Source organism: Accipiter gentilis, chromosome 21 (assembly GCF_929443795.1).
Source record: "Accipiter gentilis chromosome 21, bAccGen1.1, whole genome shotgun sequence".
NCBI classification, from domain to species: Eukaryota; Metazoa; Chordata; class Aves; order Accipitriformes; family Accipitridae; genus Astur; species Astur gentilis.
Genome location: NC_064900.1, coordinates 11352005 through 11368705, shown reverse-complemented (window position 1 = coordinate 11368705; position 16701 = coordinate 11352005). Strand labels below are relative to the sequence as shown.

At 43.2% G+C, this 16701-nt stretch overlaps 1 protein-coding gene across 1 annotated transcript in view; it reads left to right on the top strand.

The window, feature by feature from the left end:
• The window catches only part of MYH15 (myosin heavy chain 15), a 48996-nt gene that overhangs the window by 25170 nt on the left and 7125 nt on the right, over positions 1-16701 (top strand). Inside the window, exons 22-37 of the mRNA XM_049824316.1 lie at positions 270-393; positions 1078-1214; positions 1591-1846; positions 2280-2522; positions 3143-3319; positions 3846-3991; positions 4583-4673; positions 5648-6037; positions 7029-7155; positions 8278-8396; positions 8879-9075; positions 10092-10441; positions 11017-11141; positions 13456-13571; positions 15581-15773; positions 16454-16657. Coding sequence (XP_049680273.1) covers positions 270-393; positions 1078-1214; positions 1591-1846; positions 2280-2522; positions 3143-3319; positions 3846-3991; positions 4583-4673; positions 5648-6037; positions 7029-7155; positions 8278-8396; positions 8879-9075; positions 10092-10441; positions 11017-11141; positions 13456-13571; positions 15581-15773; positions 16454-16657 — 2995 coding nt within the window. The remainder of the gene's footprint in view (positions 1-269; positions 394-1077; positions 1215-1590; positions 1847-2279; positions 2523-3142; positions 3320-3845; positions 3992-4582; positions 4674-5647; positions 6038-7028; positions 7156-8277; positions 8397-8878; positions 9076-10091; positions 10442-11016; positions 11142-13455; positions 13572-15580; positions 15774-16453; positions 16658-16701) is intronic.

Genomic DNA, 16701 nt, shown 5'->3' with positions numbered 1-16701 from the left:
TGTCCTAACCCATCAGTCAAAATAAGCAAAGCATTTATTCTCATTTTCATTTGAGGTATTTTATTCTATTTAAGTATATTTTCCATTCAGTTTGCCTGAACATGGAAGGCAGAATTCTGCTCTCGATTGTGTCTGTGTAGATGCAAAGCAGGAAATTACCCTAGGTGATTTTTTTAAAAAATTTTTTTTTAATTTTTATGTTTTGGGGGAAGGGGTGGGAGAAGCAGAATCTAGGCCAATTTTACTCATTGCTCATTTGCTATTAACAGGTACCGCATTCTGAATCCAGGCGCGATCCCAGAGGATAAGTTTGTGGATAGCAGAAAAGCTGCTGAAAAACTGCTGGCATCTTTAGATGTTGACCATAACCAATACCGTTTTGGACACACCAAGGTAACCAGAAAAGATCATCACTGCTTATGTAAAGAGGAGAAAAGATCTAATATCTAATTTGCGGAATAGGAGATTGTGCAATTTCTGGTGGTGGCGATTAATGAAGAATTAATAATACAAGAAACCAGCAATATAGCAGCACAGTCATATTAATTTTTAAGCTGTGCTAACGGAGTTTTATTTCTCTGGCTCAAGGTGCCCCAAAGATTTTATTACAGCAATGCTACAAGTGGACACAGCAGCAGCTGATGCTTCATGCCCCCCAGTAAAACAATAGCTTATTTAATATAATATAGGTACACTCAAATATATATGGACCATAAGGTCAACTGCAGCTTTTGAAATGAGGCCATGTGCAATTATGACACGATCCCACTAGCAGAGATCTGGGAGTTGGGAGTTGTGGTTCAGCTGACCTGCTTTGCACCCTGCCACAGCTGAAAAGTACTGTGGCAATAAAAATGTTTGGCCTGTTCAAAACTGGGGAGAGGAGACTCGGTTTTAAAACAACTTTGGAACTGTACAGTGCAGTCCCTGATGCAAGTAGTATTTGGCCCTCTGTACTCTTTTACTTTATAATGTGTCAATAAAAATACCATTCTTCCTAATGATTTCAGTAAGGTCTGCGTAACTCTGGAAGAAAAATTATTTGTTATGGTGAAATAATATCTGTGCATGTACCAGGTGTTCTTCAAGGCTGGTCTCTTGGGCCATCTAGAAGAAATGAGGGATGAGAGACTTGCGAAAATCTTAACGATGATCCAGGCAAGGGCACGTGGCAGACTGATGCGGATTGAGTTTCAGAAGATAGTGGAGCGCAGGTATGAAGGCACTCCCTTAAATCTTACTGGATAATAGTCATTACCATTTAATCATATGTTGAATGGAGCAATTATTACAGTCCCGAAGGCTATAGCTAACCCTAAATTAAAGGTTTAAAGTGGATGTATGATAAAAATAATAGCAACTGTATATTAGTTGCCTGCAGCTCTGGTAAAAATCAGATTTGGAAATTTTTCATGTCCTTGAAAATCAAGAGATATGGAAGAAGTTTCTTTTATAGCTTGGAACCTAGTACAACTTCTTAATATTACAGAGAACAAAGCCATAAAACTGACTGAGAATGAAAATAAAAATCTCACTTTCTCAATTCGGGCTAAGCTTTAGGGAATTTTGTTTGTTTTCTTCTTAAACCAGGGATGCCCTTCTTGTAATTCAGTGGAACATTCGCGCTTTTATGGCTGTGAAGAACTGGCCCTGGATGAAGCTTTTCTTTAAGATCAAACCTCTTCTGAAGTCTGCAGAAACTGAAAAGGAGATGGCCAATATGAAGGAAGAGTTCTTGAAACTGAAGGAGGCCCTGGAAAAATCTGAGGCCAGGAGAAAAGAACTTGAAGAAAAGCAAGTCTCTTTAGTTCAGGAAAAAAATGATTTGCTTCTCCAGCTCCAAGCTGTGAGTAGACATATATATTCCTATATTTACTGATTTTCTTTGAAACCCAGAGACTTACAGACTGGAGTGTTAGTGCAATTCCATTAAAATAAGCTGTTGGTCTTGCCAGCATCTTGCAAAAAATTAGAGCGGATATGTTCTAGCATATAACCAGGTGGGTTAGCAATGCAATCTTAAGAGGTTCTGACCAAGGCAATGTCCGTGGCAGTTAGATGTGGAAGCAGTCTTACATGTGACTAGTTGTGCTCACCACTGTCTCATCCTGCTCCATTAGTTACTTGTTGGTCTTGTCTTCCAAAATTAGGAGTAGGAATTTTTCCTTATGCTGCTCTGTAGCATTGGATCAGGTTCTCTAACCACGTACAGGATAGGGCCAAGTGAGGAAAAAAAAGGCCAGGCAGTCATTGCTGTCCTCTTGCTTGTGCCACACCAGGAGCAAGACACTCTGGCAGATGCCGAGGAACGATGCGACTTGTTGATTAAATCCAAGATTCAGTTGGAGGCCAAAGTCAAAGAACTGACAGAGCGGGTTGAGGATGAGGAAGAGATGAATTCTGAGCTGACTTCTAAGAAAAGAAAATTGGAAGATGAGTGCTCTGAGCTCAAGAAGGATATTGATGATCTTGAAATAACACTTGCAAAAGTAGAGAAAGAGAAGCATGCTACTGAAAACAAGGTACCTTTAGAACTTCACCATGTATTCAAAAGAGGGCATGGATTACCTTTTTGACAAGAGCTACTGGTCTTCTGATGCTTTTACACTGTCTGTTACACAGGCCAAACTGAAGGATCAGTATATACAGAGTTATTTGACCTTATGAGGGAAAAAGTTTTAACTCTAAGCCTAAGTTTCCCTTTTTCTGAAATGAGTTTTGCTGCAATTCTGCTAAAGAATTATGTCTAGTTTGGGCATTTTTAAATAAAGAGTTTTCTGCTGTCAGTTTTCTGTAACCATGAGTCCTTCCAGCTCATCTTCTTAGAGCCTGTAAATGTAAAGCTTATCTCCTACTTCTCCCAGAGAGAATCAGAAGCTGGAGTCCACCACAGAGTGACGCTGGAAAGAATGTAGTACCTTTGAAAGAATATACTAAACCCACAAGAACTGGCACACATTGGCTCCCTTGATGGCAATTTCAGTCAAAAAGCCACAAGGGGCTGGGGGCGGGGGCGGGAGGAGAGATGCCTTTCTTTCCATCGTCTTCCTGCATACAAGTTCAGAACAGGCAGTCATATGAGCCAGGTTATGGTAATCCCTTTCTTCAAAGTCTTACAAATACATCTTCCTTTCTCACACAGGTCAAAAATCTCACAGAAGAAATGGCAACTCTTGATGAGAATATCAGCAAACTTACTAAGGAGAAAAAGTCCTTGCAGGAAGCTCATCAGCAAGTTCTGGATGACCTACAAGCAGAGGAGGACAAAGTCAACACACTGAGCAAAGCTAAAGTGAAACTGGAACAGCAAGTGGATGATGTAAGCTGGCTCTGCCTTCATGTTTCCCCAGGCTTGCTTGTCCACCACTTACAATTTTCATGAGTCTGAAATGTTGCAAAGTTTTGAAATGTATTCCTGTCCTTTTAGAAATGATCGAGGATTTAGAAATGCAGTCCTCGTACTGTCTGTAAAAGGTATAATTACAGGAACGTTATTAAAAACTTATCTGCGTAGTTCAGCCTTTGAAAGGAGTGCGGTAACGAGGGAAAATCCACTCAGTTTGCATTTGCAGTGTAACTGGCATGAAGTCAAACAGAACTTTACTACTAAGAGAACTGTAATGCTTGCACAAATGTAAAACGTGGACTAACCCTTATGTTGTATTTCTTTAGCCCATATGTCCACTGGCTGCTAGAAAACAAAACATGTAAAATAGGATGCTTGTACTTAAGTACTTCTGCTTCGCAACTTGCTAGAGCTCAGCACAAAACTGGGCTCACCATACATCTGACTGTTGTAAACCATCTGTGTTCAATATATTTAATAAGTGACTTTGTTCCTAAAGCTTGAGGGCTCACTTGAACAAGAGAAGAAAGTGAGGATGGATCTAGAAAGGGCAAAACGCAAACTGGAAGGGGATTTGAAGCTGACCCAAGAGAGTGTCATGGACTTGGAGAATGATAAGCTGCAGATGGAAGAAAAGCTAAAAAAGTAAGAGATTGATTCTGTTGTACAAAATAAAGCAGCACAGTTACCACTGTCATTTCAGAGCCTTCAGGTGTGTCATCCTGCTCTGGTGGTGGCTAAAAGGAAATTCCATGATGAGAGAGTGTGTAGCCAAGGAGGGAGGGAAAATCACTCTTACTTGTGCATGGTATACCTGAAACGTTAGAATTCATTACACTTTTCAGCATTTAAGGAAAAAATAAATATTTGTGTTTTTCATTGCTTAGAGGAGAAAGCTGGAGGAAGTCTCTAAAAAGTTGTTCCTCCTAACTAGCTATGACAGTATTGTTGAAAGATCTGATTCTGTTAAATATATTTTTCCATTGAGTCTTAAAATAACGTTACTTTTGTATGACACAAAGAATCAGAAATATAATTGCACAAATGCATGCAGAGTCTTGACTTGGAAACCGCTGCTCAGAGAAAGATGTGTTTTCATGCAAATCGCAATACATGAGGATTGGATTCATTTTTAGATATGTTAGAATTTCTATTGAACAACTCTTTAAAAATTGCAAAAGCCTAACTTGAAGCTACAGGGAAAATTATCACAGTGGGATTTTCCTTTTGTGGCAGGAAAGAATTTGAAATGAGCCAGCTGAATTCCAAGATAGAAGATGAACAAGCTATAGTGATGCAGCTGCAGAAGAAGATCAAGGAGCTTCAGGTTAGCTTGCTTCTTTCTCATTTATCTTAGGATGAGTTCCTCTTTGTGCCTCACTGAAGGGCTTTGCAGAGACTTTTCATGGCTAGCTGCAGCTCGACTTTGAGACCCAAAGTGGTGCAATTCCACAGCTTCTCAGACTGATCCCTTTTCCCCTCAGGAAGCGCTCTACAGTGGTTCTTTCCCAGCAGTAGGACATATGATCACAGAATGCTAGTGGTTTCAGACAAAGCAGAAAGGCTCTGGTGTTTTGTTTTAAGCAAATAATATTGTTCCAAACCATGGAACTGAGGGGAGTTCAGCAGTGATAAGCATGGATTTGAAATTTGGGGAAGGGCTCAAATGTACGGGAAATTTTCAACAGAGATGAAAAGGCCAAAGTCAGCACAGTCCAAACAAAATGTCTTGACCCAAAATATCAGCTCTACTTTTTTGTAAATAAAGAAAATTTGCATAACTTGGACATGAAGCATAGATTGATCAAAATAACTTTTTCATAAAAAAGATTGCTCCCAATGAATATTCATTATTAGTACAATTCTACACACTGTTGTATTTGAAATCCTGTCTTAACACTCCTAGAGAGAAGTTACTCCAGTCACAGAGCTCTTAAAATGGGAACAGAGAGTTCCCTTCAATGACAATTTGTTGTTGCTACTCCTACTATCAAGTAACTTCTCTCATGTACTTCAGCTGAATGTCAAGTACACGACTATAAGGTCAGTGCACTTGACCTAAATGTCTTGAACTAGGGCTTGTAGAGCAATCTACTGTGAGAAGGATGTGACTCATCATCCTTACTCTCGCTCATGATCTGATTTACTGGCACAAATGGGCAAGTCCTTTAACTGCTGTGCTTCCACCTGTGTAGTAAAGTGTGGGCTGGCAGGAAGTTTAACAATTTGTAAGGTGCTTTGTGGTCTTCTGATGGGAATCATCATGAAGGTGACTCAAAGGTGCTCACGTCTCTTTGGTAGGCTCGTATAGAAGAACTAGAAGAGGAGTTGGAAGCAGAAAGAGCTGCTCGAGCCAAGGTGGAAAAGCAGAGGTCAGATTTGGCCCGAGAGCTGGAGGAATTAAGTGAGCGACTTGAGGAGGCTGGGGGAGCCACAGCTGCCCAGCTGGAGATGAACAAGAAACGTGAGGCAGAGTTCCTGAAGCTGCGGCGGGACCTGGAGGAGGCCACGCTGCACTATGAAGCCACGGCCGCCGCCCTGAGGAAGAAGCATGCAGACAGTGCGGCTGAGATGGGGGAGCAACTGGACAACCTGCAGCGGGTCAAGCAGAAACTGGAAAAGGAGAAAAGCGAGCTGAAGATGGAAGTGGATGACCTGTCATCCAACATGGAGCAGATGGTCAAGGGAAAAGTAAGGGTCCTGAGGCTTTCCGAACCCCAAAGGCCATGTGTAGCTAAGGCTGGTCTGAAGGTTTCCCGGGACACCTGGTAGGGCTGGAGTGTTTTAGAAGGTGGTGTCTTGCAATCTGAAGGTGCTTCTGTGCACAGTGTCTCCCTTCCCCAGCTGGTGGTATAACCTATCTTACCTGGAGATGGGATGGCAACTAAGATGGCCTGTCTAAAACACATACTGCATCCCCAGTTCCAGGCATACTGTTTATTCATACATCTCAGAGCACAAAACTGTGTCACTTAAATTATGCTTCCCCAGGCTGGTGACGTCTGGGGTGATGCCATCCAAGGCAGGATATCTCCCATCCTAAGCAGAGTCCTCTCAGGTCCTGCCCCTTGGTTCACAGTTTTGACCCATGTTAGCAATGGGTGCAAAGCAAAGGCTTGCATGACCACTATGTGTATTTTTACTTCCTAATGGCTGAATTGTGGATTTTGTTTCCCAAGTAGATAGTCTTAGTAGCTTTGAGAGCACTCTAAAGAGTTCTTTCAGTGCAAGTGAAGAAAAGAAATTGCAGTATTTTGAGAGTTAGAAAGCTATCATCAAACTCAATTTATGATAAATGGCAATTAAAGCAGAATCAGTAGAGCGATTTTCATTGGAGATGATTTTCCCATCTAGCAATTATGAGGAGGCTATGCCTGAACTTCGTGGGCATGTGATCGCTTTTGAAATTCTTGCAGAGCCTTTTTACACTGGTGCTTCCATTCAGAATGCAGTTCAGGGAAAACAAATGGTGAAGGTGGTCTGATGGGGAGTCCCCTGGCCTGGGGCTGTGGACACAGGGCAACTATTCCCTGCTTTACGGCTGCGGTATTTGTGTCTTTGCTGTCTGCCATTTCTCTGAAAGACAAATTTTAAAAAAAAGGATACATTTGGAAGGCTACAGCTTCCAAATGGTTGCCTGGAAGCTACAGCTTGCTTTGTCTTTTCTCCTGATTCCCTTTAGGCCAATGCAGAGAAACTTTGTCGCACTTACGAAGACCATCTGAATGAGGCAAAAATAAAACTGGAGGAAATGACTCGCCTCACAAATGACCTCACTACTCAGAAGACAAAACTCCAGAGTGAGAACGGTATGTGCACGTTCAGCCCAGATAGACTGTTTCCCAGTAACTTACCAGGCTGTCTCAGCACTGCATTGGTGAGATGTATTATGCAATGGCGTCTGCTCTGAAGGTGGCTGGATTAGGATGGCTGAATGGAGCAGCAGCTTTGTGTCTTTTGAGAGTCCTATCTTCAATATTCTTATAACCTTGGTGGGGGGACCTTGCCTCGGACTGACTTTTAAAAAAACCCAAACTATAAGCATATTTACCAGCATACTGTGATACCATTTCATGAGCTGAAATGGATGTGCTGGCTAGGTACCCAGTTTCAGGAACAAGGACATGTATATCTATCTTGCAATGCTAAAGGGAAGATGAAGGAGTTGGCATACTGCTGCTGTCTGCGTGAATACCATCTTCCTCAGCGTGACCTTGGGCGTTGTGCTCTAGAAGATGCTCATGTCTGACCAAAAATACCTCATATCCTCTAAGTGCTTGCTATCTTATTAGTCAGAGTAGTACTATTTAACCTCGGCATCTTCACCAGGTACTACTGGTCTGTGTATTTTCAAAGACATATTTTTAATTTCCTGTGTGTTTTCTTGTTAGTTCTACGTACTTCTATAAGTCTGCAGTTTCCACCCTGCAGTGACGCCCTTCTTGTGATAAATGAAGTTTTTCTTATGTATCCCTCTGCTCTGTACGCTGGTTGGTGTGAGGTTCTCAGGGTGCTTTGCAGCCCTCTGAAAAGAAGTCTGTGGAAAAGCAATGTGAAGTAGTGAAGAAAAGTATAAACAAAACCAGCTACAACTGCATGGGAAAATAAGCATCAGTCTAGCCTGATCCGTGAGCTGAACTAAAATTAAAAATCAAGGTATTGGCAATACAAAAACAACCAAACCAAAACCAAACCAAACCAAACCACAAAACCCACCAAAAAAAACCCCCACAAACAAACAAACACCTAAGGAAAACTATCCTGCTGAAGTGTCTGATGGTTACAACTTTGGAAGAAGCTTCACAAAAGGTCAGCCACAATCACCAGTAGTTCTTTTCCTCAGCAGAATTGGACAGATGGGACTTTGATTTTGGCTGAGACTTTGTCATTTCATCATCTTACTTTTTTTTTTTTGCTAAATCCTGTGGCAGGTGAATTTATAAGACAACTTGAAGAGAAGGAATCACTGATAAGTCAGCTGTCCCGGGGGAAAACATCATTTACACAACAGATTGAAGAACTCAGGAGACAGCTAGAAGAGGAAACCAAGGTAATGCTTTGACTGTGTTCCATTCATTGAAATGGAATGGGGAAAACTGTTCATGTTCATTTGTAGCCTGGATAAAAGCTGAAATGAGACAAAGGAGTGAGAAGTCTTCCTAGTAATTGTACTGATATAAGTTCCTGCCCCTGACTGAGGCAAGTCACAAGAGAAGAGTTTAGGAAAATAATCAGCGTCCATAATTGTTAAGTAAAACTTACCCAGTAGGTTAGCCAAAATCTCAGATCTTGCATCTTAAAAGTTTGGATGCTTCTCCAAAGGTGTTAAATTATCTTCAGTCTTGATAGCTTTCTCAGCATGTCACCAGTTAGGGAGGACTTCAAACACTTCTTACCTCATTTGACCTGCACTGTCAAGGCCAGGGGTGAAAAGAAAAAAAGGCTTAAGCCTCCATTTGAATTTTTAGGGGCTGTTTGTTGGGGTTTTGCTGTAGGTAACCCTGTAATACTGTGACCTTTCTATCCCTACAGTCCAAAAATGCCCTGGCTCATGCCCTGCAAGCAGCCAGGCACGACTGTGACCTCTTGCGGGAGCAGTATGAGGAGGAGCAAGAAGCCAAGGCAGAGCTGCAGCGGGCTCTCTCCAAGGGAAATGCAGAAGTGGCACAGTGGAGAACAAAGTATGAGACTGATGCCATTCAGAGAACTGAGGAGCTGGAAGATGCCAAGTAAGTGGGTTACATGGGCTTCATCGTGCCCTTGGCTGGCAGGACTGTGCTCCCTGGGACTGGTTGTAGTGCTAAGGAAATAGGGCAACCTGGTTGGAAAAATTCCTCTGGCTCATTGCTGTCATTTGTGGCTGTCCTTCTGTTCTTTTCATGGCTTGAGCAGGTCAATGTTTCTGTCGAGTCCTTGTCCATGGGGTAGTGGATGTGGATACTGGGGTTTATTTAAGAACTAACAAGATTAGATTACCCTACTTGGTTATCCCTCACACTCACTTGCTGTGCCCCGGCCCAGTGCTATGTTCCCTCAGCCTCGACTTCCCTTCCCAGCAGGGAGATGATGGCTGCCCTGGGAAGGTAGGGCAGAAACTCATGTTGGCTCGTGCTGTGCAGCCGCTCCCAGTTACCGGTCTCTGGATTTACCGGGCAAAGTCTCTGAGCATCTCTAGCATCTGACCCCATGCATCTCTGATCGGCAGGATCTTCCCTCACTTCCAGTATATTTTCTCCATCTAGCATCTTCACGTTCTTCTTTCTGGGCCCTCCTTTCTTTCCAGGACCTCTTCTTGCCAGGACTCCCAGTCCCCTGTTTTCCCCATCTAAATATCCTATGAGCAAAAGGCCAAGGTGTGACCAGCCTCCTAACTGGTGGCTCTGTCTCATATCTCTTAATTGGAGAAAAATGAAACCTTCATTTAGACTAGGTCTTATCAAAATTTACAAGCAGCCCATGCTGGTTACAGCTAGCAAGTAGCAAGCTGCTGCTTAAGTGTTCAAAAGTTCAATTTCAAATATTCACACACATGCACAAAACTATCTGCCACATATCAGCATTCATAATTTGTTTGTCTATCATAGTCCCTTCTCTCTAGAGGCTTGATTTCCCCCGCCCTTCCCCTTTGCCCTCCAATTTTCCCTTTCAAAACTGATTTCTTGAGATACCGCTTTGGTCTCAGTTGTTGTGGATAACATGGCAGTGGTGGCACTCGGTCATTTCACTGTCTCTTCCCACCGGGTAGGAAGAAGCTTGCCGCTCGCCTGCAGGAAGCTGAGGAAGCAATCGAGGCAGCCAATGCCAAGTGCTCTTCTCTGGAAAAGACGAAGCACAGGCTGCAGAACGAGCTGGAAGACATGATGATTGACCTGGAGAAGGCCAACTCGGCAGCTGCCTCCCTGGACAAGAAGCAGCGTGGGTTTGACAAGATCATCAGTGACTGGAAGCAGAAGTATGAAGAGTCACAGGCTGAGCTGGAGGCTTCCCAGAAGGAGGCCCGTGGCCTCAGCACCGAGCTCTTCAAGCTGAAGAATGCTTACGAGGAGACGCTGGACCATCTGGAGACGTTGAAAAGGGAAAACAAGAACCTCCAAGGTAGGCTTCATTCAGACCCCGCATCCAGTGCGAAAGCCATACCAGCGGACAGCTGGAGGGATGCAGGTGCCCCACAGCAGCTGTGGGGAAAGGCGTTTGTGTCATCCGTGAGACTAGCTTTCCAATGCGTTTGGAGAACACCGACCGATGCTGGCAGTGAAGGTTTTGAACATGGAAGTTGGTATTGCCAGAGGAGAGCAGACTTGCCTTTGCTCACCTGCCAATGAAGCTCACTGGCAGAAGTGCCAGTCTCGGGGGAGGAACAAGAAAGATGACAGAGGTGCAGCAGATGAAGCCTACGCAGCCCCCAAAGCAGAGCACAGCGTTGCTAGCCTGCAGATGACAGATAAAAACTAAACCCCTATAACCACTTCAAAAAGTGTTTACAAGAAAGTCTCTGCCTTCAGGCTGGTCAGGTAAAAAAAGTTGCTGTAATTGAAAGTAAGGCAGCGCTTGTGTAGAGACAAGCCCTTGAGGTAGCGGTTTGAGGCACGGGTCCTGTATTCACGCTCCATGAATTGCAGGCTGTTCGGGACACTCTGATGGCTAAATCCATCCATCCTTTTTTGTTTCAGAGGAGATTTCTGATCTGACCAATCAGATTAGTGAAGGAAACAAGACCCTCCATGAAGTAGAAAAAATCAAGAAACAGGTTGAACAGGAGAAGTCAGAAGTTCAGCTGGCTCTCGAAGAGGCAGAGGTAAGGAAAGAAAGCTCAGAGGAAGAGGAAAGGGTGTCTTTATCACAATTTTCATTCCTTTTTCCTCCTCTTGGCAACACAGCCAATGTGTTGTTAACAAGTACAACCTCTCTGCACCCAGCTCCTCCAGCCTTGCTAGCCAGTGTTTCCAAGAGTGACTGATGACTTTTGGAGATGTCGGTTTTAAGTCAACAGTGGAGGCTCTTTCAAAGGAGGTGCCTTGTAGGTTTGGGGTTTTTTTTGTTGTTGGGGGTTCCCCCCCCCCTTTCAGGAAGCTCAAAATCTTCTGCCTACCTCCTGAAAATCCAGTCCTTGCTCACTTTGGCACAGAATATTTCAGTCTTTCAGGAAACAGGAACTGCTGAGAATTATGGTCTTATACTATTTTATCAGATATTTCTAGTGTCTGGTTTCCAACAGTAAATTCACCATTTCCTGTTTTTGAGAATAAGAAAACAAACCTCCTGCTGACTTTAAATTTATTAAGGTCTCAGTTATTGTGTTGGGTACTGCAGCCTGCTTTAAAAAAATGGTAGCAGTCTCAGAAACCAAATGAAAACAGGCCATTTAGAAAATCTTGACTCCCGATAGGAGTTTGGTAAAGGCATTTAGCATCACTGCACTCATTTCTACAGTGATAAGTATGCATGTACTCAAGAGGGATGCCTTATCCCAGTTTCCTGAAACAAACCAACAATATGGAACAAGCCAACTGGAAATCCTTGTTACTCACTTAGAGGGCCCGGTTGTCAGGTTTTTTTGAAAGTTTGGTGCATTGCAAAGCTAAAAATGTGTGTAGGTGTTGCTGGCTAGAAGCAATACAGCACATAGCAAGGGATTTTTAGTGAAGGTTACATTTCTTTTGAATTGTGCCTTAAATAATATCTGCTAAAACGAACATCACCCAGTGACAGGGATCCATTAGAACCTTAAATGCTGTGCAACTTCTTTTGTCTGTTACAGGATGCTTTATACTTTGCAGGGATTTTGCAGCCAAACAAACAGGTGTGGTGATCAGAGCAGAGGAAAGAGCATGCCTTTCTTCCACAGCTCTGAGATGTGGAGAGTGATTATATGCTCTGTCAATAAACTTCTCTTGCTAGAAAGAATACATCCGTTCTTGAGGGATCTAAGGGGTACACTTTACTTTCCTGGACTGTGTGGAATGGCTTCCTAAAGCTCAGTGATATTAGGAACTAACAAAAGTAAAGTGGTGATGTATCTTATTCTAATAGTTAAAGAAATGGTTTAATGCAGATTTTCTCCCTTCCTTGTGAGTTTGGGTCTCTGGCAGTCACCACTGGTGACACAGTACTCCTGCGTGCTGTTCCCATTAATATGTTGTGGCTCCTTGGCATGAAGTGTGCGTTCGACTGACCTGTACCTGCTGCATGACGGCCAGAGATTAGCAAGGATTTTGTACAGCTCTGTCTTCAGAACCTCCATTCTGTTTCCATCATCTCCCGTGGGAAGCATAGCTAAGCCTATGCAATTCTGCCTTTCAGAGAGCACTTCCAAAATGTATGATGTTCAGTTCTGTGCTTTCCTTCCCTGTTTGATGCAAGCGGTAAGGAGACAGAATGCCACTGAGCCTGGTTTATGCAAGACCTGGAAGTCAGAGGCTCTGTTATTTCACTATGGGCTGTTGTCAGCTTAGTTCTTGGCTTCGATATATAAGAGAAATGTAAGAATAAAGACATAGGAACAAATTTCCCTTGTTTCATAGACTTGTCTTCATGCTAATTGGAAAGATCAGACAGAGTATTTTTGCATTTTGTCATATAGAGCTGATGTCTGTTATTTCTCTCCTTGAAGTCATATTCCCTAATAAGACTGTATAATTGGGAGGCTTTCAACACTTCATGATTTGGAGAGATCTTTGTGAGCTGGGGGATGTGTGGGTCCCTTCACCCTTCCAACAACAATCTTGCTTTCGCTCTTGCCTGTCCCTTACAAGCCCGTGAATTTCCAGAGGGTGTCTGTACAGGGGTGTGGAGCGGGGAATGTCTATTGATATCAAAACCACACAGGCAGGGCCTAAGGTTTTGGGTTTTTTTTGTGAGCCATGGCCTGTTTGACAATTTGTCCTCTGAGGAGCTTGCTGCTCAGTTTTCCAGCTGCCAAGTTGCATTAGAAGGCAAATAAAGTCATTGTTTTGCCATGTAAGCTGCTCATGTCCTTGCCTAGAGAGAGAGGTAGGGAGGAAACAGTGCTATTGGGAATGGGAAGAAAAGTGTGAAGGGATCATCTTTGTGCAGCAGTTTGTGGTTTTTTAAAAAATAGCAACTCCTGGTCTTGGTGTTTACTATTTCAGGGAGCTTTGGAGCATGAAGAAAGTAAGACCCTTCGTTTTCAGCTTGAACTTTCTCAGCTTAAAGCAGAGCTTGAAAGAAAACTAACAGAAAAAGAGGAAGAAATGGAAAATATAAGGTAATGTACAGGAAGCAGCATGGGTTTTTAAGGGGAAAATCTCAAAAGACCAGAAATAGTCTCAAGACCTAAGCGAGTCAAATGCACCATAGGTAGTTATGCCAGCCCAAGCAGATACAGTTCGTACCAGAACCCAAACCAGCTCAGATTATTTGCCAAAGAGAAGTCCTACCACATTACCATTTCTTAGTTCAGATATTCCTGTCAGTTCAGTCTCTGCCAGCATACACAGAAGCCCATCACACATAGCACGTAGCAGCCGTAACACAATTGACTGGCACAACCAAAGTCACAGCAGACCAAAGGCTGCTAAGTCTGTATGTTTACAGTACGGAGACAAGTAGGTCTAGAGAGTGGTCTTCTAATTCTCTAGGATGGCTACCTCCCAGGGGGAACCACAGGTGAAATCAGGAGTACTACCTCAGTGGTACTCAAACCTATGTTAACTGAAGGCAATCTTTACCTCTGCATTTAGTTGATTTATGCTGTTATAGCTACACTGATTGTAGGAGGATGTGAGGAGCTTGCCATTACGTGTACAGCATTTGGGTAAGCAGTGAGAATTGCAGAGGTAGAGAAAATATGAATATAAAAGGAAAGGAGCTTGCAGGTGAAAGGGATAAACAGAGAAAATGGAAAGCAGTTAGGTGACAGAAGGATGATGTCTTTTGTCTCTCCTCTCCCCCTCAGCACTAACTCTAGTCTGAAGAGTTACACTCTTAAAATGATGCTATGCTGCGGCAGATTTTCAACAATGTGTATGCAATCCTTCAGAAAACTCTGGCCTTGAATTAGTCACTGTTGCAATGCTATTAATCCAAGAACCATGTCATTGTTTGTTGGTAGGCTAAAGGGTAGGGAAGGGGAAGTCCAAGGCCCACCTTGGCCAGTGTAGGTACAAGGATTGGTATGTTAATTGTTTTTAAAAAAAAATAATGTTTCAGCCCTTTCAGGTACAATCTTCTGATCGTCCTGCAGATGTCTGGATTACAGAGACCTCAGGACAAGCTATCCTAATCAATGTTTTATGCCTCAGCTTTGTTATGAGTGTTTTGCTGCTGAGTTCTTCAGCAGACGTGCTGTGTTGTTCCCCAGGAGTCTAGGGCACAGTTCAGTATCTTGCTGAAGCAATAAGGCCCTCAAGGTTTTCCTTGTTGACTCAATGATTTCCCAGAACTCCTACACTTCCAGCAAAACTTGGCCAGCAGCGAGATAAATATTTCCCTGTGTGAGTCATATTCTGTGCTTTGAGTTACCTTCTGGTTGTAAGAGAGTAAAACTTTCAGCATAGGACTTGAGTGTTACAGAGCCAAGAAAATTAAGCACCTGTCTGTATCTGTTTTGCAATCTTTAAAGTGACACTAAGCTGCCTTTCACAGGGGGACCAGGCTGTTAATTAGGGTGGGCTTAATCTTTTCCAACTTTATATGTCCATAACACAGATTTCTATTCCCCTTATAATTGTGCATAAGAAATGTGTTTCAACATCTACTTTAAGACACAATAAATTGTAGCTTACACACGCCATTTACTATGAAGAGCACCTAGAGTAATGAGCTTAAAATGTAGCTGCCTACCTTCAGTTTGATTAATCCCTTCCAGTAATGCCTTCATAAAAAGGCTGAGATGTAAAACATCCCAGTGAATGATTTAGTAAATATCTTGGTAAGTGACTGCTAAGCTTGAAGTGCTTCTTGTTAGGTTCAAACCTGTACTTGCTTGAGTTTACAAGAGATCTGAGAGAACTCCTTGCTCCAATATTGCCAAAGGAAATGTGGGACAAGGATGCTATAGGTGCTTACAGATCAGGGGTCAGCTGAGGGTGTGAAGCACACCAGCCAGTTAGACAGCAGTGAGGCACTAGAAACCTGTGTTATGTATGTCATTCAGAAATATACTTCTATTTCTGGAAATGGGACACTTCCAGAAAGTGGAGCACCATTGCATGTAGTTCGACGTTCCTGTGCAGAGAGGAAAATGACTCCATTCACCTTTCATGTCCTTTTCAGGAGAAATCAGCAACGTGCCATAGATTCACTGCAGTCTACCCTTGATTCTGAAGCCCGGAGCAGAAATGAGGCCATCCGGCTCAAGAAGAAGATGGAAGGGGACCTCAACGAGATGGAAATCCAGCTCAGCCATGCTAACAGGCATGCTGCAGAAGCAACAAAGTCAGCACGTGTCTTGCAGACACAAATAAAGGTACTCCAAGAGCTGCTGGTCCCAAGCACCCAATGGTAGGTGCGGGCTAGGTTTCATTAGCACAGAGCAAAACAGCAATGGTGATGATAACCAAGAGAGAAACTACTCCCAAGGACGTGCAGGGAAAGCCCTTAGTGATCACATCTGGTGTAAGAGAATACTGAAATATGGATTTCTTCCAAGACTTGCACACAAGCTGGATGAGATCCAGTCATAAAACCCTTGCTGGCTACAGCATGAGGAACTGCAAATCTATGATTTTCTTGTGAGCTTGCAAGTCCTTTAAATGTGGAGAGCAAGTCAGTTGGCTGGAGTACAGGGAGCGTGTGTATATTCAGCTTTGTTGTTTGCTTCAACATTTGTAATAGCTTAAAAAAAAAAAAAGTGCTTTGCTAAGACACTTCTTATGTCACCACCTCTCCCATGCCTAAGCAGCTAGTTCTGCCTTGGGCAGAACTGCAAGCTCTTACAGATTTGAACACACAGGTTTTTCCCCTGTTGCACCACATACCACAAAAGCTATTCAGCTTACAGTGTGGAGGAAGCCCTTCTCCAATAAAGCAGCACTGAAATTCCTGGGGTGGGCCCAAAGGCAACTTCTGCAATCTGAGGTCCTGTTATGTAAGTGCAGTGGCTTGAAATGGAGTTGCACTGGTAAAAAAGCATCTGTTTTGTTATAGGAGCTTCAGGTGCAACTGGATGACTCGGGACACGTGAATGAAGATCTGAAGGAGCAGCTGGCAGTCTCTGACAGGAGGAACAATCTTCTCCAGTCAGAGCTGGATGAGCTGAGGGCTTTGCTGGACCAGACAGAACGGGCAAGGAAGCTGGCAGAGCATGAACTGCTGGAAGCCACTGAACGTGTGAACCTGCTTCACACTCAGGTTGGCTTTTTCTGTGCTTTCTCCCTCTCTGGGTTAAACTGAGC